This window comes from Ambystoma mexicanum, chromosome 13 (assembly GCF_040938575.1).
Source record: "Ambystoma mexicanum isolate Mex_15411 chromosome 13, UKY_AmexF1_1, whole genome shotgun sequence".
NCBI classification, from domain to species: Eukaryota; Metazoa; Chordata; class Amphibia; order Caudata; family Ambystomatidae; genus Ambystoma; species Ambystoma mexicanum.
The window spans coordinates 36,683,421-36,707,871 of NC_090938.1; the positions used below are offsets into that span (position 1 = coordinate 36,683,421).

The 24,451-nt window shown below is 45.9% G+C and overlaps 1 protein-coding gene across 2 annotated transcripts in view; it reads right to left on the bottom strand.

The window, feature by feature from the left end:
* The window catches only part of PIK3C2B (phosphatidylinositol-4-phosphate 3-kinase catalytic subunit type 2 beta), a 497,568-nt gene that overhangs the window by 288,818 nt on the left and 184,299 nt on the right, over positions 1-24,451 (bottom strand). For both annotated transcript variants that reach the window (XM_069633113.1, XM_069633114.1), the window contains exon 5: positions 5,698-5,818. In XM_069633113.1, coding sequence (XP_069489214.1) covers positions 5,698-5,818 — 121 coding nt within the window. The remainder of the gene's footprint in view (positions 1-5,697; positions 5,819-24,451) is intronic.

Consider the following 24,451-nt stretch of genomic DNA (forward strand, 5'->3'; position numbering starts at 1 on the left):
GAAGTAGTGGAACTATGTTCCTTGCTGGTCGGCCCTGCTTCCCACTAATCCCATCCCTGCTCCCCTCCCACACACAATTCCAAACCCCCAAACAAACACCTGCTATTTATGGGAATTTGCAGTGCATTGCACTGAAGTGCAAGCTTCAACTTCTTCCTAAACTTTTATTTTAAAACTAAACCATTCTAGAACGGTTTCCCTTTAAAATAAAAGTATAGGAATGGTAAAGCTTAAAAATAAAAAGTATGGGCGCACCGCTCCCGATCGCTCCCATCCACTTCGACCTCTGCATATAACAGGTAAAGAATTGGCAGCCAGAGGAGGTACATCACAGACACTAGCAAGGCAAGCTTCCCTCCCACACAGAACAGGTAAAGAATTGGCAGCCAGAGTAAAAGTTTCTCGTGTACCTGGAGGAGGTACATCACAGACACTAGCAAGGCAAGCTTTCCTCCCACACAGAACAGGTAAAGAATTGGCAGCCAGAGTAAAAGTTTCTCGTGTACCTGGAGGAGGTACATCACAGACACTAGCAAGGCAAGCTTTCCTCCCACACAGAACAGGTAAAGAATTGGCAGCCAGAGTAAAAGTTTCTCGTGTACCTGGAGGAGGTACATCACAGACACTAGCAGGGCAAGCTTCCCTCCCACACAGAACAGGTAAAGAATTGGCAGCCAGAGTAAGGGCTTCTCCTGTACCTGGAGGAGGTACATCACAGACACTAGCAGGGCAAGCTTCCCTCCCACACAGAACAGGTAAATAATTGGCAGCCAGAGTAAGGGCTTCTCCTGTACCTGGAGGAGGTACATCACAGACACTAGCAGGGCAAACTTCCCTCCCACACAGAACAGGTAAAGAATTGGCAGCCAGAGTAAGGGCTTCTCCTGTACCTGGAGGAGGTACATCACAGACACTAGCAGGGCAAGCTTCCCTCCCACACAGAACAGGTAAATAATTGGCAGCCAGAGTAAGGGCTTCTCCTGTACCTGGAGGAGGTACATCACAGACACTAGCAGGGCAAACTTCCCTCCCACACAGAACAGGTAAAGAATTGGCAGCCAGAGTAAGGGCTTCTCCTGTACCTGGAGGAGGTACATCACAGACACTAGCAGGGCAAGCTTCTCAAACACAGAGCCTACATGTAATAATGTATGCTTAGGTCAAGTAGGACAGGAGGCACCTTCTTTAGGGGCATGTGACTATTACGATGCACCCAAGTTTACCCGCAGGACATCAGGGAAGGAAGGTAGAGATACACAGGGAGAGCAGAGACAGCAGGTATCCTAAACCCACAGATGCCATCTCATGGAACACTCACAAGCCCTCCACAAGTCATACATCAGCCACCCTCCATGGAGTTCCACGCAGGAACACATGATACATTAGAACACGGCACAAGCTTCCCTCACATAGATGGTAGAGACACCGCAGTGCACGTTTCTCTGATACAGAGAGCAGCCAGGTAAAGCAAGCGTGCTATCTGTTCCTCTCTAGAATGGATCCAGTCCCTGAACGGTTCCCTCCGGCATGTCATTCACTGCCATGCAACCCCAGGCTGTGGTCATCTGCAACTCTAGTTCCAGCCAAATCTCTACGAAGGCCCAGGCATGTAAGTGTGGTTTGGCAGCACGGTCCGGAAAGAGCCTTGTAAACCCAAGAATCACTATTGGAAACTCTACCGACCTAAAAAGACTATAATCCTGCCATCTAGAGGCGGTATTAGAAATGACATCCAGGTTATGTGAAACACTGAAAATGCGAGCATCAGAGTAGCCCCTGTGCCCAGAGTGTGGGGCATGGCTCCCTAAGACGACCCTAAGTGTGCAGCGAGCGCAACAATAGGCAGCGTCTTCAAGTTCTTTACTTTTCCCCTAATACTTTTGCATGATGTGCAATAAATCGGGGCGATGTGCCTCAAACACGCAGCAAGCCAAACAAGTACTGTTAATGGTAAGTAACGTTCTACTTTTGTAGAGTGCATCCACCGTAGTGTCACTAAGAATAACAGGACTTTAGCACTCAATTGTTCCTCTACAGCGTGATGCAGGATTGAAGAGAGTCTCATGAACGCTCCATCACAAGAGTGAACTTTGTCAAGAATTTGGACTGGCGTAAACGTGTGCATCATTCTCCATGTTGCTACTTTATAAAGGTCCTATAATGGGTGCCTTGTCCGTTTTCGCCATGGATGTAGTGTGGGCAATCTGGGCTGCCCTGGTGTGAGGCATTCTTTAATGCTTTGGCATCTTGTCCACTGTTAAAGCGCTCTTCTTTCCTCATTCCTTCCTTTACATTTCAATCACCCTACTCAGAGTTCCATATTATGTTGCCTCTCGATTTGTCTCAGATGTCACATGAGCCTCCTGTGTTTGGTCCCTTATCTTGCATCCAGTTCGGTCTCTTATTTTATTTATTTATTAGCATTTATAAAGCGCGCAGCAGCCCTGAGGCATCGTGGTGCCATTACAGACAATTGCTGGTTACAGAGAATGCAAGGAGCTTAGTGGTTACAGGGGATGCAGAAAACTTAGTTACAGGAATACATACATACTTCGGTCAGACGTGTGAAGTGGACAGGAATATACATAGGATACAGAGAACACGCGAGGAATGCAAAAGGGTTAGTTGAACAGTGTAGTTTTGGGGGATTTGCGGAAGGTGAAAAGGGAGGGTTCAGCTCTGAGTGCGTTAGGTAGGGCGTTCCATAGCTTGGGTGCTATGTAGGGAAAGCCAATACCACCAGCGTTTGTTCTTTTAATGTGGGGTACGCAGAGTTGGTTGGCGTGGTGAATTCTTTCAGGGCGTGTGGAGGAGTCTGTGGTGATGGTTTCTGATAAGTAGGAAGGGGCAGAGAGACTGAGGCACGTGTGCATTAAAGGGAGGATCTTGAAGTTGACCCTTTCCTCCTCTGGGAGCCAGTGGGCATTGTGCCTGGTCCGAGTGATGTGGTCTCTTTTTGGGATGCCGAGGGCTGCGCACAGCCTGTTTTGTACTGTTTGGAGCCTGTGAATGTTTTTCTTGCTGAGGTGCCTGCAAGGAGGGCATTACACTAGTCCAGTTTAGCTCCTGGCTCGGGTGATGGAGAGGCGGTTTTGGGTGGTTTCGAAAGGTTTAATGGCATTTATAAGTTTGGTGGTGTGGGCAGAGGCAGAAGCAATGGCGCTAACCTCTCAAGTCATTGAGAGGGTCGAGTCAAAGTAGACTGCAAGGGTCTTTATAGGGAAGGGGACAGGTATGATGGTGCTGTCGATGGTGACATTTATGTATTTCTGGTTGAGTTTTGGCATTATTTCCTTGGGACCTAGGAGGATGATCTTGGTTTTGTCCCTGTTTAGGCAGAGACTATTGGCTGCCATCCAGGTTTGGATGGTAGTGTAGATTTGAAGGAGAGATGCTGTGTCTTGGTCTTCTAGCATGGCTTATCCCGGACAACCCTGAAAGGAGTGGCTGGTGAAACTTAATCTTTTTCCTTCCCGATACCGGGTATGTGACCGCACTATTCTGGCATCCACAGCATTTGCTTGAAAGACATTTCATAAGTACCTGAAATGTAGTCATCTCCCCTTTATTTCTCTGCCACAACTTTAGACAAGTTCGCTACGTGTCTGTTTCGCTTATTTTCCAAATGAAGCGCCTACGTGTTAATAAGAACTATTTGATGTGGCAATAAAGGGTAGGATTTCTTAATAACCCTCATGTTCATAACTGGAGAGTGCTCCTGGGTCCTTTCTCCTGTACAGGCACACAAATAGAGTAGCCTACAATTGAAAATCATGTGCTTACCTACGCCACTACAGTCCACCAAAAACTAAAAAGTCTCCTTTTTCAAACTCTTGGGCACAGGTTCCCTCCTGCACAAGAGAATATGCAACCGTAACCACATGCGCCCGTAATAATCAAACGTATGTGTATATATATATATATATATATATATATATATATATATATATATATATATATATTTTTTTTTTTTTTTTTTAAAGAGTTTTTTTTTTTGCTAGAGCATGTTTTTAGCCTGTTTCGGTGTTTGCGAAACACCAGTCGAGGGACGCTGATGCAGTGATGCGGGCCCACTGGGACCCGTTTTGTTTTACCACCTTGCACTAGACGCAGGTGCAGACACAGCAGGCTTGTGGTCTGTAGGCCGTGAGGTGTCTTCTGCCGGCAGGCAGCCTTCCTTCAATGCATTTGTCAAAGAACGGCTCAGGTTGTGTGCTTTTTATGTATGCATGCGTGTGTCTTTGTCGCAAGGCGTTTTCCCCATAGAAGCGCGCTGCGACTGCCTTTCGGGCTGAGGACTTACGCGCAGGAACCGGAAGGTTCCCTCGAAACGTCTTCAGCTTCTGAGACGGAGCTGTCGCTGCCTTGGCCTTTCGCGTCCAACTCAAAGGTGCCGGTAGGGGTTCCAGACTCTGCCATCATGGCATGCCCACTGTTTGATGCATCGTTCCTTGAGAGTTTTGGGCCTGAATAATTTGCACTATGCACAATGTCCCTCTGGGTGGTCTCGGGGAAGGCAGTGGTTGCACACTCGATGGGTGTCCTATAACAGGTACTCTGTTACAATTTGGACAAAATAAAAAATAAAAAATAATAAAAAAAAGAGTTCTCTCATTGGTTCATTTTAATCAAAACGGCAGCTAGACAAGGGCATTGTACAGAGGAAGTGGAAGTATACATTCTCTAGTAATCAGGCCCCACACTTTCCCTACTGCAAGGCCAAAGCCTGGTCTAGGCTGAAGCCGGTCGCTGAATCAGAGGACTTGTCAAATTCAGCAGTCAGAAGGTCTTCACGATGTTCGTCGAAGGGTGCGTTGAACAGAGGCCATTGAAAGAGGACTAAAGTTATAATTAATAACTCTAAAACATAGCAGCACTACAGTAACTGCCTAACACGTCTCACCACGATGGCGGACCAAAATAATCTGAGGGGCATGGGTACCGTAGACTTCACACCAAGGGTAATATTACAAACGCGCCCAGTTGACATCCCTTTTCGAACCTTGAAAACATGTGATATATATATGTATCAAAATTATTATGCAATAAGCAGGAGCTAAAGGTAACTCCTGGGTATCCAGCATTAACTAGTGACCAGGAGCCACCACTGGGGAATGAGGAGCTAGTACTTAAGAATTCCACAAATCTAACTTCCACATAAGTTGCAAAGATCTAATTGTGTCCCTTATTTATGACCCCTTATGCTTTAAACATTGCACAGAAGTGTTTAAATGTTGACACCAACAGCTACTTTTGGCTCCCCAGGCCAACTAATGCCGAACAATCACACCTATGTGAATGTAACTCTGTACATTTGGGACAATCTATAAATAAATATTAGGACACCCATTTGACATTCAAAGCATAAGAGATACAAGATAATGTACACAGTTATAGCTATGCATCTTATGTGAAAGTTAGATTTTAAGAACACTGTGCAATAGTTCCTCATTACCCAGTGGTAGCTCCTGCTCACTGGTTAATGCAGATTACCCAGAGGCCGCTTTCAGCTCCCGCTTATCCAATCTTAATTTCGATCCCTAAATATGGAGAGTAACTTGTCAACCTGTTCATGTGCTACGTTTTGGACCTAGACTTTGGTAGCAGTCATTGTTTTATTTTGGCCATATAGAAACCCCATAAATGCATCAGCTAACAAACTGCAAGAATGATTGGACCTGGCTCTATGTCACTCACTTCTGCAGGAACTCCTCTAGGCCGCATAGCTTCAACACATAGTCATTGACGTCCATGGCGTGCAGCTCGTCATTGGTGTAACACAGCGTCTGGTAGATGAGCAAGTCCACAGTGGAGGAACCTGGGAAAAGAAAGGCAGGGTTAATGATGGGGGCAAAGGCAGGGTCCATGATGGGGGCAAAGGCAGGGTCCATGATGGGGGCAAAGGCAGGGTCCATGATGGGGGCAAAGGCAGGGTCCATGATGGGGGCAAAGGCAGGGTCCATGATGGGGGCAAAGGCAGGGTCCATGATGGGGGCAAAGGCAGGATTGTACCAGCGCTATGAATCCTGGAATACAGATGTACCATAGAGAGGACAACAGCATGCCAGTGAGTAGCACTGCATGAGTGGATTTCTGCTTCCATGTGGATTCCAATTGGGGAAAGAAGGGATAGTTCGAAGAGGGGGACACAAGTGCATGGGATACTTCATGAGCTAGGCATGTCCACTCCATCGTCAGCTACAGGCCTTAATCTTGTCAGGACGACTGCAGACTTGCATGCACAAGGTAAGCCCTGTGCCTCCCAGAAGCTACGCCAGGAAAAAAAGACGTCCGGAGGAAAAAACCTCCAGAAGGTATCAGCAAAAGAGCGAAGCTGGAAGGCTACTGCAGAATGTGCGGGTCCAGAGTGTAAAGATACTGGTGGGGGGTGCCTGTACTTCCGCTCTCTATATGGTAGAGGAGAGGCACAGAGGACCCCAGCCAAGATTCTCTATAAGGTAGCAATGGACGAGCAATCAAGGCATAGCTTCTCGGGAGGTGATGCGGGCTGGTTCTTAAGTACAGTGTAGTCCCCGAACCCCCACAAAGTAATGTCCACACACTGTATTACTGAAAACACAGTCTTTATATAATATTCAAAGGTATGTTACCGATCACAATAACGCACTTTGTACTCGGAAATCAACAATGATAAATATATACAATTCTAAAGTGGCACCATCAATATTATCAGATCTCATTAAAGTGCATCAACTATACTGTTAGAATGTCACACAGATCAATAACAAGGACAACAGCAATAGGGACAGGAAAGAACGCAAGATGGATGAAACAATAGGCAGATTTCTGGCCCCTACCACTAGACACAGTTCTGTGTGGAGATTCCCCCCCCCACACCTGGGCAACCTGTAAAATAAAGATATATAGCACAAGCCCAGTCCATATATTGCTCAATAGTCTTGTTCTCTCCTATAATGTTTTACCCCCCCAATGTACCTGGTGGAGTAGAGTTTTTCGAAGACGCGTCGAAGGATCCTTCTTGAGTGACTCCCTTTAAAGCAGGAGCCACGGATCGTCGAGAGGCGTCGAAGATGGTGAACTTGTCGACGGCGGCGATGAGAAGTTCGAGGGTGCCGAGACCACGGCATCGATCCAGGCGGTGCTCATCAGCGACGTCCTGCGAGGATGAGGTGTGCGGGGCACCTCGGCGAGTGATTGTTCAGGACCGCAAAGAGCTTCAGAAGAACTGTGGCTCAGCATGGGCGTTGAGTCAAAGTCTTTGTGGCCTTCAGGTGGCGGGAAACCCACCGGCGGATTCTCCTCGGCGCGTTGGTCATCCTCGACTTTCTCTGGCGGGACAAAGCAGTCGACGATGCGGACAAGTGAGTCCTTTGATTCAAATGTTCTTAGGCAAAGGAGCGGGCGGCTCCGGTCGTCGGCGGCACGGCGTCAAGCGGTCCCCATGGCTGAGCAACATAACTTTGACGGGCCTCCAGTGGTTACACAAACCTGCGAACCCTGGTCAACGGCAATAGACTTCGACAGCGGCGAAGTCCGGGTGCTTTGCTTCGTTCTCCTGGGCAGTCCCGTCTCGGGTCAGCAGCCTTTCAAGGGTCTGACTTCCAGGGAGCTTCGGCGAAGGTTAGCGGTGCTTGATGGTCCCTCAGAGCACGGGAAGAGGGCACCTTACCAGGTCCTCGCTCGGATCAGTCTTCGACCAATTCGGCAGCTTTCAGATCAGGTCAAAGCAAATGCAACAGCAAGTCTTCATCTTCCAGCTGGGCTTCGAGGATCAGCAGTTCCAGTTACTCTTCGAGTGTAGACACAGCTTCTGAACAATTTCCACTGGTGAGAGGTCCCCAGATATACTATCCTGTCTCATCCACACTGCTGGGTCACACGCAGCAGCCAATCATACAGAAGGGCATTCATGCAGTCAGTCAGCCAATCAGGCACACAGTGCATTCAGGCCATCCTCCTCCCTCTCAGACACTCACAACAAGGAATGTGGATTGGGACAAGTACCCAGCCATTCACCACTGTACACTGCATTCAGGCCAGTTTCGGGCAGGGCTGTCTCAGTCTTCGTCTCTCATACCAGAAACCAGACAGCCACAACAAGAAGTGCATATTGGTCACACACTCCATTCACCCAGGTCCCACCCACAGGGTGTACCCACAAAATACAAACACTGGGAAGGCTCCAGCCAGTCTGGACTGGACTTCACGACAACACCATATATGGAACTTCCACCCAACAGCCAGTCAGGGCTTCCGGACTTTGGGAAAACAAGGTAACAGGCAATAGAAAGCAAGAGGTCACAGGGGCCATCTTGTTTTCCATCAGGAATCAACTGATTCCAATGGCAGGGCCTGGGTATCCCAAAATGGAAGATACTCGGAGCACCTGCCAAATTCAGCATGGAGCTGCCACCAGCCCATACCCTGCTCTGCGGGCCACCCACAGGTGCCCAAAAACACACTAGGGGCACGGGGTTGTACCCCCCCACCCATGGGTGCCATAAGGGTATCCCATGGGTCTGTTCACCAAACCAAAAGAGAGCTGCACCACCAGGAGTCCCACATGAACTCCTGCGTGGAAAACACGACAGAACACACAATAAAAAGGCAGTAAAGGACAAGGATACGGAGGCCCTGTCCCTCCGATGCATTTCCAGCATCACACACAGCTGCTGCCTAAGGTAGTGGCCAGAGTCTGCAAGAAGGTCTGAAGACCAAACAAATCCCAGGAACAAAGGCTCCTGAGGCTGAAGAAAACCAGTGGCCCGAGGCAGACAAAGGAGATACCAAGAAGAAAACACAAAAAAAGGAATAGATAGGGAAAGGAGGGCAAAGGTATTCATGATAGGAACCAGGAAGAAAAACAGCGTCCACTCGGTAGCGTGGAGACGCGAAGCTTTGGCACTGCCACCGACTCCAGACCTGGAATGTGCAGGAGCGCTGTACGCAGATGACGCGGGACATGGCTGAACGCAGCCACCATCTTGAAAAGGAACAGGAACCTTCCAGCCGTGATCCAGTCTCTGGGAAGTGGCACTGCGTTCCTGACAGCCACGCCCAATCATGGGCGCTCCTCTGAAGAAAAGAAGGCAGTTTCCAGAGGATGGAGAAACAGGGCCACCGTGGAGGGAGGGAGAGAATGTGGCTCCACTGAAAGGCGGGAGAATGTGAGAGGGTGGGAATCAATCTGGGGTAGAGAAGGGGGCTCTGCAAGAGGGTGAGTAGGCTGCCCCCCCTAACCCTCCAGAGGAAGGTAAAGTAGTAAGACTTCCAAAGAGAGGGGATGTGAAAATGGGTGTCATTCCCAGAAGGAAGGTTCATGGCTTCCCTGGAAGTAGTAAGACTATGACGGTGTCCTGCCAAGAACTAGAGACGGAAAAAACTACAGTGGCAGAATAGAAGGAAACTTCCTAAAACAGAATAACGCACCCTTGATAAGACAGACCGTGGCCGCCACAAGGATGAGAAGATTTTCAACAAAAGAAGGAAAGTAGCACTTCCAAGAGAGAGACAGAAGAAAGAGAAGTAGGATCCCCAGCTTTCCCAGAGTGGGCAGGAAGACGATGAGGTTCCCTAGAAGGGTCGAGAAAAGGTTGTTATCCTGGGGTGGCAGAGTGTGGGATACAAGGAGGCAGCTCCCCTCAAGGGTCAAGAGAAAAGGGCTACACAGGTGGGGGCCGGAAGAGAAGGAGGCGCCCCAGAGATTGGCTCTTTGGGATGCCAAGAGGTTTCCCTAGATGGGAGATTGGCTATGTGTAAAGGATGCCCCAGTGAGGGAGCTTTACCCATATTGAGGCAACAAGGTTTCCTCTGAGGCGGAGGGAAGGGAAAGAGCTTGTATTGAGCTGGCATGGGGGAGCGGTGCTGGGGTGGGGTGGTGGGGAACTGCCTGGCACCATGAGAACAGTGATAGGCCTGGATTGCCCCATGGCTGGTCCTCCGATACCTCTTGATGCCTCCCTTAGTCCGAACTTATAAAGGAAACTCGCCACAGAAATGTGTTTATGCTCACTAGATGGCGAGCACATTCAAAATCTGGGGGGAAAAAAGCATTTTTAAATGTTACCAGTAAATTCTTTAAACCACAACTAGGCAGAGTAAATAAGGGGAGAACCCCCCTCGCTCACACCTTCCCCCAAACAGATCTGTGCCATAGATTATATGCGTGTTGACACCCTTAGCTTGGCAGACTTCCCAGAAACGGTTCAGGACTAAAATGAGGAATCATGTGTGGCTGTTGGCATGTAACATCCACCGCACGGAAAGGATCCGTGACCCCAGACCTGCTATTATCAGGCATTCCAAGACACAAGAGGTTTGAGGCCTGCCCGGGGTCCCATGCCTGTGGCTGGAGACTGGATGCTGTGTGGTGAGCAGCCTGCAATGAGCACCAAGAAGGGGAAGGGGCTTTCTGCTGCGGTCCCGCCTCATGATTGGGCCATGGAGACCACAACACATGGGGCCTAGCACCCGCTGGCAAGACGGGACTGCGGCCATGCTGGGCCCAAGGGTAGCGGCATGCCTGACGCTTCCGACTGTGAAGAGGTCTGGCAGCCACTGTCACAAAGTCAAAATATATAAGAAAATAAATCTATCCGCCCCCTGCACACCCTCAAAGGCTAAAACAAGCCCCACCGTTTTGAGAAAAGTAGTCACTGCTTATGATGCAAACACATGAAGTAGTCAGAGTAATACAGCACTTAAAATGTTAATTACGGAAATAGACTCTGGTGACATTCCCAAAAACGTTCAAGTCCTTTCATTACTTCCAAGTAATTTATTCAGAAACATGAATCAAAGCATTGCATTTCCAGCAAAACATCTTAAATCTGTAAACATCAATTAGACACCAATAATACTGGATAAATGCACCAGAATTGTCACTACATGCAAGTTCAATAACTGAGTTGATTTACCTTATACTTCAAACAAAAATATAACAGATCGTCCTTACAAAGTAAGGAAACTTACATTGCGCCTGCTGACCCCTCCTGCCCGGCTAACTATCGCCCTATTTCCACTACCCCCTTTCTGGGTAAACTCTTGGAGAAGCTGGTCCACCCCCAACCAACCCTCCACACTGATCTTGTTGGCTGCCTTCATGACCATCAATCTGGATTCCGGGCATTCAGAGGCATGGAAGCTGCTCACCTGAACACCGTGAAACCATGCTCGCTCGCAAATCTCGATTCCAACACTCCCACTGTTCTCGTTCTCCTTGATCTCTCCTGTGCTTTGATACGGTCAACCATTTCGTTCTCAGAAAACGACTCAGCGAGACCCTTGGCATCACTGACTGGGCACTGGATTGGCTTTTCGCACTTATCACCCTTCCAAATTGCAATTGGGCCCTTTCTCCTCCACCACCTCAGTGTCTAACTGTGGCATCCTCGAGGGGTCTATCCTAGCCCCTTGGCTCTTCAACATGGATCTTGCTCCTCTCGCTCATCTGATTTCATCCTTCTTTCCCCATTTCCAGTGTTATGCCAATGACGCGCATCTTTCCTTCAAACTTCCCTCTTCTACCTACTCCTCTCTGATACCTGGCTGCCTGTCCCCCCCATTCAGGCATGGTGTGCAGCGAACAATCTCTATCTTAATGCCAGTAAGACAGATCCTTCTGATTGGGACACATGCACCCTCTTCCTCCTACCCTCTGGCCACCCTGTTTGGGCCCTCTACCCTCACCATCCTATGAGGCCAAAAACCTCAGGGCCATTTTCGATTCCTCTCTCTCCTTCACCGCTCACATCATGGAACTTACTAAGAAGTCTCACTTCCAGCTCCACCACCTCAGAGGTACTCTTCCTTTCCTCACCTTCCCCCAGAAGGTCAATGTCTTCAAAGCTCTGGTCCTCACCAGGCTGGACTACTGCAACAGCATCTTTCCGAATCTCCCTCTTTCCTCCCTACGCCCCCTCCAGCTAATACATAATAGAGCAGCAAGACTTGTCCTTGGCCTCAAGCCCATGTACCGTATCTCTCCAGCCCTAAAATTTCTCCACTGGCTCCGAGGCTGCAAGGTTCAAATTCAAGACCCTCTGCATCACCCACACGTCCTTGTGGGGGGACCACACAGTCTCCAACTTTCCCTCCCTAAATACTCCCCTGCTAGAGCCCTATGCTCCTCTCAGTCTAACATTTTGATTGTCAAATGCTTATCTAGGCAGAGAGTGGGGGCAGGGCTCTCTTCAGCTGGCGCCTTCATCTGGAACGGACTCTCTGCCCCGCTCAAACTTGAGCCGGTCGTCCTCAAGTTGTGGAAAGTGCTCAAAACTCTTCTCTTCTCTACCCCTTTCCCTTCCCTGATAATCAACCCACACTGATGTGACTGATGACCTGATCCTCATGAATCTTGTAGGACTACAAGCCCTTCTTCCCAGTCGATACCAGCACTCCCCCCACCTCCAACCCCCCACTGCCCATGCCTGCTGGCCCCGCTATGCGGCTCTGCATCCCATCCGTGGGAGCCGCCTGCACTTGCACTTAAGCCTGAGGTTCTCCTCCTCTTGCTCCCCTTAGCACTTCTCTCCTGGGCCCTCCACCAGCACTTGCCCATTCCTCTGGTCCCCTCCCTGCACCCCTCTGCCCCATCTCCGGCACTTCTCCTCACTGCACTTGCATGGCCGAATGCCACAAGGCCTAGTAGGACCATGACTGTATTCTACTACTTGCATTCTTATTTTTCCCCTGTCCCTTTCCCATTTAGCCATGTGGCACTTTGAAACATTTTTCAGTTGTATAAAGCACCTAACAAATGCTTAATAAACAAAATAAACTAAACTTCAACAGGAACTTCAACAGGATCCCAATAATGTACATAAAGATAATTGCAGAAATGTCTTCGTATTACTATCAAAAGCAGAGCAGTCTTCAAACAGTAGCCTGGAAAACAAGCTAAATGTGATCAACCCAAGACTATAAATAGGACAGTTCTAAGGACCAGCCCAAGTTCCACAAAAGGCCTAATTCAGACAATAGGAAAAACCCTATAGTCTCAGAACGTATACCTGCTAATGCAATGCACATGCTCTGAACGGCCAGAACGGTCGTAGCCGAATTAAGAAGCCACTGGAAACGTGGCAAGAAAAATGTCCTCCTTAATAATTAGTGAAAGGCGTAACAGCCCGATGAGATCACAATGTTATGAGCGGACTACGTTGCGGATTGATGAAACTCAACAACTGCAATCGCATTACACGTGTCATGTGTACAAAAATGATGAGATCCAGTAATCACCTGCAACAAAATGCAGCTAAATAAATGATAAATCCAATGATCGCCCAGATTCAAGGAGATCCAGTTACCAATAAATGAGCCAATGACCAAGGGAATTCAACTTCCGTTAGGTAAATCAGACACAATCAGGAAGGCCTATTTTCATGAACAGCCAGAGGCAATGGGCTATTGACTAGCAAGACAACATACAAGATACATCCAATAACGAATGAAAGGTTTAGACATACATGCCAGGCTAGATGGTTACCGAAAGTCACGGCAAGGAAGTTGCAAAACCGTAGTACACATACATGTCCTATATATGTTGACAAACCTTGGCATTACACTTAGAGATGATAGAACAGGTAAATAAGGCACCGACTCCTATGATGGAGAACACCCACCGTGCAAGGCTGTTAAAACAAAAGACTGATCTCAACAAACATAAATGTTAAAACAAAGAGAACATTGGAAAAAACAAATGTTTTTTTAATTTTATTTATTGCGTTATAGTTTACGGAAGAAAATGTTTTAGACATAAAATGTTAGCTCACTCTACATTCTCCGCCTTGCTGTCCATACAGGATTACAGAAAGTCTTTGGTCAACTTTAAAATTTTCACCACTGTGTTGTCGTTTCCCTTTCTGGTCACGGTCCTCAGAAGTCTCTATTCATTTACTGTTATTTGACATTGTAATAGGTCGTCCAGAAAGTTTAACACAGCACAGGCGAGGAGTTTTTTCTCTCCATATATAAGCAAGTGCCACCATTCGTCTACAGTTCGTGTACTCGTGTTTATCAGATGTTTCTCTAGATGTAGTTGTCTCTGCATTCTCACCGCTGGACAAGTTAGTAACAGATGTTTAATCGTCTCAACTTGATCATCACATTTGCAGAATCAACAGTTGTTTGCTTCCACTTCCATTTGTTTCCGTCTACACAATACCTCCTTTGTGTGATAGAGATTCAATCTTATCCGTAGAAATTGGTTCTGATGATATCTGCTTGGAAATTTCACAAGATAACTCGGCATCGTTTTTGCTCTATGGGATTCACTCGGCTAGTCACATAATGTTTTGTTGTTAGATCTATTTTCAACTGTCTCAATCCAGTCTCTTTGCTGAATCTTCTTTTTGACCAAATTTGGATTCGCTTTTAAAGTCCCTTTGTTGGCGTTCAGATCTTCCAAATGTTTAAGTCATTTTCCGTTCCATTCATTCAATGGCCATGTGCCAGGACTCCTCATTTGTGTGTAATATTCGATAAGGTACAACTGCATCGCTCATTTTCAGCTTCCTATATAGCGGGAGCCCTTTCCATAATGCCGTTCCAAAAAGTGAATGCAAGCCAAACTCATTCCTTATCAGACTCATAGGGACACTTTTTGGCAGATGGAAAACACTTTTCCAAAATATTCCCTCTAATTTTGTTCATTTTATTGCTAATGCAGCTTCAGAGCCATAAATTATTGTTGGGACCACTTTGGTGCTATAAAACGTTAGGATTGGCAGCATTAATAATTTGCCATATTTGGCATGAATTGTAGAATCCTGTGAGGCAAGCATTTTGATTTTAGTTAAGATATTTAGCCAAACTGTTTCTGCCATTGATTTGTTGAATTGAACGACAAGATATCTGATAGAATTACAAGTTTCATCTGATTCTTTCCCAAGTTTCCATGAGAATGTTGACTTCTTCGTATTAACATGACTTATACTTAGGATTTTGGATTTCTTTTGGTGAATTACTACAGCGTTTTTAGACATGTAGAGTTCCAATTGCGTCAATTTACGTTTCAAACCTTTTTGTGTGCAATCTAATAGCACAAGATCATCTGCGTATAGTACTCATGCAATATGGTGGCCGTTAATTTTGGCCGGAAATTCAGCAACCTTTCTTAAAGCCAAGGGGAGATCGGCTAGGTAGAAATTTATCAAGATGGCCACAAACTGGCATCCTTGTCTTACACCCTTGTCAGTTTGAATCTCCAATGATAATTCACCTTCTTTGTTCAAACGTATTTTCACAGATGTATTTGTGTAGAAGGCTTTGGTGATTTTCAGCAAGGTTACTGACATTTCCATGCAAACATTTCCTTTCACAGTTTGAACCGGTTTACAGTGTCAAACGCTTGCTATAGGACAATAAATGCAAGGAATAGGTTGGTTTTATTTTTGATAGTTTGGATTTTCAGTACATTTAGAATGAATAGGTTCAGATCGGTGCCAGTTCCCTTTGTAAACCCCGTTTGACATATGTCCATTATATGGTAGGTGGTTGTCCAACATATCAATTGTTTTTGTATGCATCACAAAACTTTTTCCTATATCATCTAATACGGCTATCGGCCTTTTGTTTTTTGGGTCTTGTCTGTTGCCATGTTTGTAGATCGGGACAATGATACCTGTTGTCCATGAAACAGGCAATTTTCCCATTACTGATATTCAACTGAAAAAGTCATGAATAAATGTTGCCCATTCCTCTGGTGCTTTTTTTGGTATATTGTTCATCTACCCACCAGGTCCTGGTGCGTTGGAAGCTCGTAATTTCTTTATGTAATCGATTGTTTCGAATCGATTGCAGGTTATGTTCCATGGCAGAAGGTTACTCAGCATCGTTCGCTCTTTCTTCTCGTTTATATCTAAAAATATCCCTGTATAATGAGTTATCAATTGGTTTTCATTTACCCTATAACTGAGGATTGCTTGTTGGTTACTTGTGATTTGATTTAATAGGGTCCATATTTCTCTGCCCTTTGTTTGGCAGATTGCTCTCAACATTACTTCCCCTTGCTCCTGATCTCTGAGGAGTTTGTATGACCGAACCCAATTCCTGTATTTCTCTTTTCTTTTCCTTACTATGTCAGATCTTGAGGGCTCGTTCATCTTCTCTAGTTGTTTGATGTCATTCCTCATCAGTTTATTTTTTATACGCTACTTGCCAACTATAGACATACTTTGTCTTGTGTACCGTATGTTTGAATCCAGTTTGTTTCATTCTATAGGCTGCCAACAAAGGCACATATGTCCGATTTACATATGTTTTTAGATCTATATCTTCCAATTCCTCAGTTAATTCCCTTACGTCCTTATTTGTAAATTTCAGACAATTTCTTCCTTGATTAACAGAAAGATTGGTCATGGTGGAGTTGGCAGGTCTAGATTTCAACCGGCTCCATGTCATTTGAAGAATATCATGATCACTTAGGGATGTCCGTAGTATGTCTAGTCTTTCAATCGTATGGCGAAAGTTTCCAGAACTCCATATGTAAATAATTGTGTATGCACTACACCTACCCTTCCAAGTCGTTTTTACGGGCATTTCCCCCATTATTTGGCCATTCAACATGGAGTAATCCAGCTTGGGAAGTTCACAATAACATTCATAATCGTTTGTTTGATCTTGAGCTTCAATTGTGTAAGTATAGTCAATTGGTCTTCCTTCTGTATCCACGTTCTTTATATTTAAATCGCCAAAATGATTGTATGACAGTTTGGCCATTTTAGATGAGTGATCTATTACAGTGATTATACTGTCAATGAATTTATTTATCGGTGGATATGAGTTTAGGGTTACAGTATACATTTAGGAGCATTGTATACAAAAGGTGAGTGTTCGTCGATATACATATGTTGCAAAATTGTCATCTCTATAAATGGATTAATATTCTTCCTCAGCTTCATGGCAAAACCTGCAGTATTTTGGCTCATGATTAAAAGGCTGCCATAAGGTCTATCATAAGCTCCTTTCTCTGCTGGGTTTAGTAACATGGTATATCTGTCACACGATGTCAAGTCCTGCATCCAAGTTTTCAGTAAACAAATCTCATGACATTCTAGTTGTATGTTGTGGCTGCTAACAGGTGTTTGAACCCTCTGGTGTTCCATGATACGAGGGTTCTCTTGTCTACATTCTGTTGGTCCTGTGGCTAATTGTGTTTTGTTAGCAAGGGTTCTTGGAAGCCGATTACAATTTTTTATGCTGCTGTCCAAGTGACTAGGTGACTTTGCATAGATCTTGTTGCGACTTGGCCTATCATCAAAAGTTACCGTGAGGCGTTTCATCTGATGTCCAGTCATTGATGCAGACTGTTGCTTTAGATATTTTGTCTCGTTTTTAAATTGATGGTTTCCTTCTTTATTTTTTTATTTGATTTTGGGAAGTCTCTGCCTAGATCAGAGTTTAGACGTTTTAAGTCACGCACTTGAAATCCGTAGGAGAGAATTACATCCTTTGCTGTCATGAGTATGTTTTTTTATCAACCTTGATCTCAAATGTAGGATCACCAAGTGGACTCTGGACTCATTGACATATTCAAGTAATACAATGTCATCTGAATTGACAGTTCTTAAAGTCGGTACACAGTGCAATAGTTTCAACACGTTATTTCTATTTATGTTGACCTCATTTTAGTTGTTAGTATATTTTTGAGTAATACTTAATTGTTTGCATCTTGGACTCATGGTGCCTGGCTAGTGTTTTGTGACGTCCTTGTTCAGTCTTTATCCCTTACATCAGAAGGTTTAGACGGGTTGAGGTTTCGGTTAAGTCTCGAATGTCCAATACGTTTTCTCCACTTGCTCTGATATTTTGAAGGATCACAAACCTTGCTTCTTTTCTGTTCGAAGGTCAGAAACCTCGAGTGGTTACTTTCATCTAAATCATCTTCAGATGCCGTCTGATCTGAGTTGGTCTTTATATTCTCACTGCTGTGTGAAGATTTTGAGGCAGGTTGCCAATTTCTTTCTAGCCTTGAAGATGTTGTTAATGTGACTGTCGTCACTTGAGTATCCGGCTTCGTTACCTTCTAGAAGCTCTGATAGATCTCCGAGAGGATCATACTCATCAACTCTCTTTACATCAAGATTGTTGGAGGAGTCTCCTCTCATACTTTTTCCGTTCTGTCATTATATTTATCTTTACACATTCTTTATTTGATTTGCACTTATTATTTGGGTTCTATGTCGATTCTCTGTTGACCTTGGTCTCTACAGTTACGTCGTAGGCTGGTAGATGCACATTTCTCAGAGAAGCATGTGATCCGTTTGATTTTTGTTTGGCTTTAACTTTCATGATTTTTTAACATTTATTTTCAGTTCTCTGGGTCACTTTCTTTTGAGGATCCTTTGTTTTACCTAATTTCTTTCCTTTCGCAGGTCGTCTAAAGATCTCAAACACGTCTTCCCTGCCGCTTTGTTCACTTGTGTGCAAACTTCTGTCATGGGTAGCATTGTCCTCCACTTGTATTGATGTTACCAATGTATTTGGTGCCACTGGTACAAAGCCAGATGTCACTTTGTTTTGTGAGTTATTCTTGACAGGCACATCTACCTCAAGTGTTTGTGTACTCATGTTCTCACGAGTCAGACTCAAATCTGTGTTGATGGTTGACTGTCAGGGTCTTCATTTGGTTCAGACGGTTGCACATATTCGAGTTCTTAATTTGGGTCTTTGGATGCGGCGGTTAAGCATGAGCAACTTCCGCCGACCCGCCGTTTGCTGTTGCTTGTTTTCTGGGCTCCACTGCACTACCTACATTTTTCCTCACCCATTTTATTCCTTCAAGCAGGGCTACCATCATACTAAATTCTTCCAGATGCTCACCCTATGCAATGTCGTATAATCGTGCCTGCCATTTCACTGATGTCTCAGCTTCAAGATTCAATCCATCCTGAATCATAGCAGCAAATGTATCTAGATGTAACAATTTGGCATGAACCATGGCAAGCATTGTGTCATGATCTTTTAAGCAGGTGTGAATGTCCTCATAGAGCTTTAGAAATGGTGCCAATGATAAAGTGAGTGCTGCAATCACATTGTTATGGATTTGCGTTGCAGCCTGGCTCGACAACCGTACACTGTGCGGACTAGGCACACTAATCTCCGTATGGTCACTCAGAGGCGAATATGTCGGCGACCGCTGGGCTGATGGTATATCCCGGCTGTTCATTTGCCTGTGATCGGGGCTATGATCTCAGTTAGTGCTGGTCATCGACACCCTTTTCGTTGGGTTACAAATTTCCCGGATGTCGTTACCCAGCGTGTCTTTTGGTACTGTTGCATGTTTGTTTGTGCAGGGCATAAAATTGTTGTTTATCGTTCCAAGCGGAGATCGCAGGTGTGGATAAGCATTTATTGGCATTCCGCAAGAAATGTCTTTCTTCAAATGAGCACCTTAAGGAGCGCCTCATCTTCCTGCATCCTGGCTAATATCCTTTGTTCTTGCACTTTCGGTTCTTGATGTATTTTGACTGTCATTGTTTTGTTCACAGGATCTTTCTCGTTTAGCTCCAGAGCTCCAAATGTAAACTTATCGTTTAACGCACCAGTGGTAACTCTGTGTGCTCCATGTTAATACAAGTTCGGGCTGATTTACGTGATCGCACTCTTAGCTGTAATAATTTGTTTTTTGTTATCCAGCTTCATCTGTGCTCAATTCAATGGCTTGAGTGCCGTTGTGCGATATGTTGTGCTCTTCCGTGGGAGCTAAGGTGTCAACACAGATGTCTGATCCTGGCTCACTTTGTTCCAGCCCAGACAAGTGGCCCGGTCCACAGGACCCACCCTCTCTGCTGAACCTCCGTTTCAGGTCATTCGCCTTCAGTTGTGGTATAGTTTCTTTGACTGTCGCTGTACGGCACATTATATGCCCCTGAGCAAGAGGAGGCAGTGTTATTTCACTCCCCATTACTCGCAGGGGTTGCTCCACTTGCAGTTATTCGGTGTCCTTTATGTCTAACATGGGTATGTTTTTTTTCTGAATGAGCTCGCGGGCACGGATGGCAGGGTATTTTCAATATGCACAGTGTCATTGAGTGATTTTGCTCCCGCACTCTTAACTAATGCGGGTATACACAAGGAGTGTTCCCTGAAGGCCATGCTGGTGGTCGGGGCTAGATCACTCACCTTTCGTTCACGCACATCACATTGCCGCTTTCAGTTCGTTCAACTGCAAGAGGCGAGATGTGCATACATTGTTTCATGTGTGTTTGTGCACCAATCTGGTCTGTAGTTGCACGGATCAACTCTTCAGAAGGTGCCTTCCTGTTCTGAGTCCTTGTGAGTGACTGTGGAGAGACTGAGACACTTGTGGTGAAACGTGCCCAGGAGCAGTTTTTAAAGGCAGGCGCCTAACGATTCAAGGCACATTAGCAGTAGCAGAATCTCTGTCTCCTTTCCCGCAATGCAAAGCAGAATTCGCTCACTGTCAGAGTAACACGCCCATTTGGGAGAGACTGGGGCTCTCGCACGGAAAAAACAAAGGATGCTAGAGAAAAAGTATCTAGCAGTCATAACAGTCGCTAATGGTAAATCAGGACTTAGAATGCCACTGCGTGTTGGTCACGTTAAAGACAACAGTTGCATAAGCCTGTCTGAGCTTACCTGGTGTTCCTCACTTATTAATAAAGGGAAGGTACTCTGTATGGCTTAGATACGTGCGTGAAAATACAAGCTACACATAGAAATGCACCAAAATGGAATTCCTTATTCATTCCCAGTGGGCTAAGATGATCCAATTGATATATCCAGAACATCTCTTTTTGAGAGAACTTCTTGGTGAGATCATCTCCTCTCGGTAATGAGTGCATCACCTCAAGTATTACACACCTCATTTGTGATACATTATAATGGTGCTCATAGAAATGGCTATATAATGGTAATGTGTCATTACCGGTGCACATGCTAGATTTGTGTTCCATCCAATGCCCTTTTGCTTTACATATGGTCAGACCCATGTAATCTCTCAAACATGAACAGCGGATGCCATAAATGACATTCAAATGGATTGTGTCCGCCCACATATTACTCATCTTTTGACATATTCATCTCCAGCTTCGGCTGCTTTAGAATTGTTTTTCCGGCTGAGGGCGCTGTGCATCTATGCAGTCAACTCGATGTCCCTCAAGGGCCTCTGTCTCTGTGTCTATGTCATCACTGGTACAAATAGCAGGCGCAACACCAGTTACCTTCAGTTCCATTTTTCCTCGATATCTAACGCTTTGAGAATTACTGCGCGCTTCGGTTCCAGTTATAAACTGCGACATCGTGGAAAACGGTGGCCTCATCATCGATACCATCAACCGCGCAGACAAGGTTAAAACATTTTGTAATGATTACGGCACCTAGATGAGGCTCACGGACCCTCATAAAGTGGGTCTGTGGTTGCTTGGTGTGGAGCATGAGACGGCCAACGGTTAATCCTGTCTAGCAATGACCGGTAAGGCATTGAAAGAACTAAAAGTGAAATTAGCGGCGGGTAGGTCAAACAAAATCCCGGTTACGTTTTCTACGCGGAATGACGGCGCCGGCTCATCCGCAGCATTCACGCGAAGAAGAGCACACTCACGAGCTCCCCTCTGGAATCGATACAGGTTGCCATGCCGCTTGTTTGCACGCCGGCACGTCTCGTGTCAGCTGACACCTTGCAGGCGTAAGGAATGCGCACCTAAACCACGCCCCCATGTACTTTAAAGCACCGCTACTCGTACAGCTCTCTGCTGCTAATTGTAGCGTTACTCTCCTTGCGGTTACGTTCCGTATTCCCTTCTGACATTCAGTCAGTGCTCTATTTTTGATCTTCTGGTTCCCGACGCTTGGCTATTCAATTTGGACTGCATTTGGATACTCCTTTGGTTACGCCCGCTCCTTTACTGACCCGGACTCCTTCACGGACTGCCTGCCTTTTTCCTCAGTGACTTCCTGGTTCTACGGCCCACTAAGGTAATTGGTTGTCCTCTGTTCTCGTCCTCGGCCTCTTTCTTGTTCCTAAGGCCATTTCACTTGCTATTATCCTGAACTGTTCATACTAGTTAAAACCCACTCTGCTGGATGCCATCGTTAGTCTTTACTTTTGAACTTGGTTTCTACATCCTTTGGGACTTCAATATTCTACAGTAAACTACTCACCAAGTGCATATTGATGCTTTCCGGTACATGCACCAACCCGTCACTAGTGCGTCCCTCATGCCGCCCGGGTTACTCTCCTGTACTAACCTACCTTTTTATTATTTTGTTCTTTCGTTTTTTCCCTCCATTTGGACTTCATTCAATCCTGCCAGTTTTCCCTTCAGGTCTTTGTTTCAATTATTTATCCATTTATTTCTGGGATGCTCTGGTGTATTACATTGGTGTAGAGGGTAATAGTTTATTTATTTTGTAGGTTAATCCTATAGCAGAGTCCACTCCTCAAACCCCATCTAGGTACTCCTTAGTACTATTGTTTTCTTGCATTCCTTCATACCTTGGCTCCTCTAACCATCTTTGTATTCCTTTGCAGCATTGGATGGCGGAGTGTGTTCTCCCCGCTCTTTTAGGTGATTGGCAATTCTGCCTGTTCAGGTTGAAACAGCAGAAGGGCACATCGCAGAAAAGAGCCCCTCCTTGAGGAAGCCTGAATCTTAGAATTCAGGGGGTGTAGGGTTACCAGAGGCTGTCTTGTGAATATCTGTGGAAACTACCGTCTCCAAGGTCGCCTATCTACAGGCAGTGATCGATTACTGGAGCGGTCAGTAAAAATCCCCCTCAACGACTCAGTCAAGAAAGCGCTCGTCTAACGAGTCGAGAGGTGACTCTCCTCGAAGGAAAAAGTCCAAAAAGCACTCTCGATCCAGGAGTGGGTTGCACCATTCTTCACCTTCTTCCAAGAAGATGAACAGACGCCATAGGTCACCTTCAACCTCTTCCGATACTTCTCCTGAGAGAACAATATCTTGCCCAACCAAATCATCGAAACCTGCTGAATGGAAGGCTTTCAGACAGGAAATCGAGAAGGAGCCCCCGACCACCTTGAAACAGAAAACCAGTTATGCTCCTGTCGCCCCGTTGAAGATTGACAAGGAAAGGATCAAGCCAAAATCCTGCATGCCTTTGAATCCTGGACACAGATAAAAAAAATCCCATGAGAACCTTTGAGGTCTCAACTCAATGAGAAATCAAAGACTCTATGGAATCGGGCATCGAGCCCCTCAAGGGATAAAGTCTTCAAAAACATTGACGGCATTAGCGTCCAAAGCATCAACACCATTAGTGTCGAGACCATCAACGCCATCAGGTTCGAAACCATCAATGCCATGTGTGTCGAAGCCATCAAGACCATCAACGCCTTTGCCTTCTAAACCTGCCATTGTCATTAAGGAGGTTGAACATTGTTTTAAAGTATTAACCTAGAAAGAATTTCTTCAAATCTTTGTCTTCAATTTATGAAGAACATGAATGAACCTTCAGGCACAGATACCCCTCGTTTTGGTTTACAGTATGGTACGCCAAACGTCAGAGAAGCCCTGATCTTGGAAGAGTCGAGGCTAAAAGACTTATATGATACCCTTCAGTCAGCCAGTGGGATTGACACTTCACCAGAACTTGAAATTGGTCAAACAGACTCGGCAGAACAGGCTGATGACCCATATATAATATGGCACTTATAACGCACCTATACACAAGGGTTTCAAGGCGCGATGAGGCAAGGGAGGGGGAACAGAGGGAAGACATAGACAACAATCTTACTAGGCCAGGTGACATTGAGATGGCGCAAGTGCAGGGGAAAGGGAAAGTGTGGTGGTAGAGGGAGGGGGCAGTGCAGTACATAGGACCAATAATAAAAAAAAATAAAACAATAGGTATAAGTGCAGTCCGCAAGTGGCAAGTGCAGGGTTAAGTGCAGACATTGAGTGTCAAGAGCTGGTGAGAACTGTAGGGATACAGAAACAGCCCCAAGTGCAGGGGTTGCCCAGGAGGCAGTGAAGGTGTGCAGCTGGCGGGGGAGGGAACATGGGCCTGAGATCAGAGGGTAGCCAGGTGACCAGTGCAGTATCAGTCAGGAGTTCAGCAGGGGAGAGGAGGAGAGAAAGCAGAAACAAAGAGGAAGGTCTTAAGGTGCTTCCGGAAACCGAGATGGTTCTCCTCAAGTTTCTGGGAGGCAGGGAGGCCCGAGCCGAGGAAAGATCTACCACCAACTCGTTGCTTGGAGAAGTCACTGACCCTGAGGGTTTTGGAGGCGGATGAGCGAAGAGCTCAAGAAGGATGATATTTAGGAAGAGAGAGTTGAAGGTATTGAGGCCCCAGGCCCCAGAAGGCCTTGTGGGCAATGCAGGGGGGTTTGAACTTAATCCTTGCAGCCACTGGGAGCCAGTGCAGAGATTACAGTCCTGGAGAGATACAATCCCTGGGCTTGAAGCCAAAAAGTCTTGCAGCCCTGTTCTGGATGAGTTGCAAAGGGCAGAGAGTTGAATCAGGCAGATTTCGAATGAGGCTG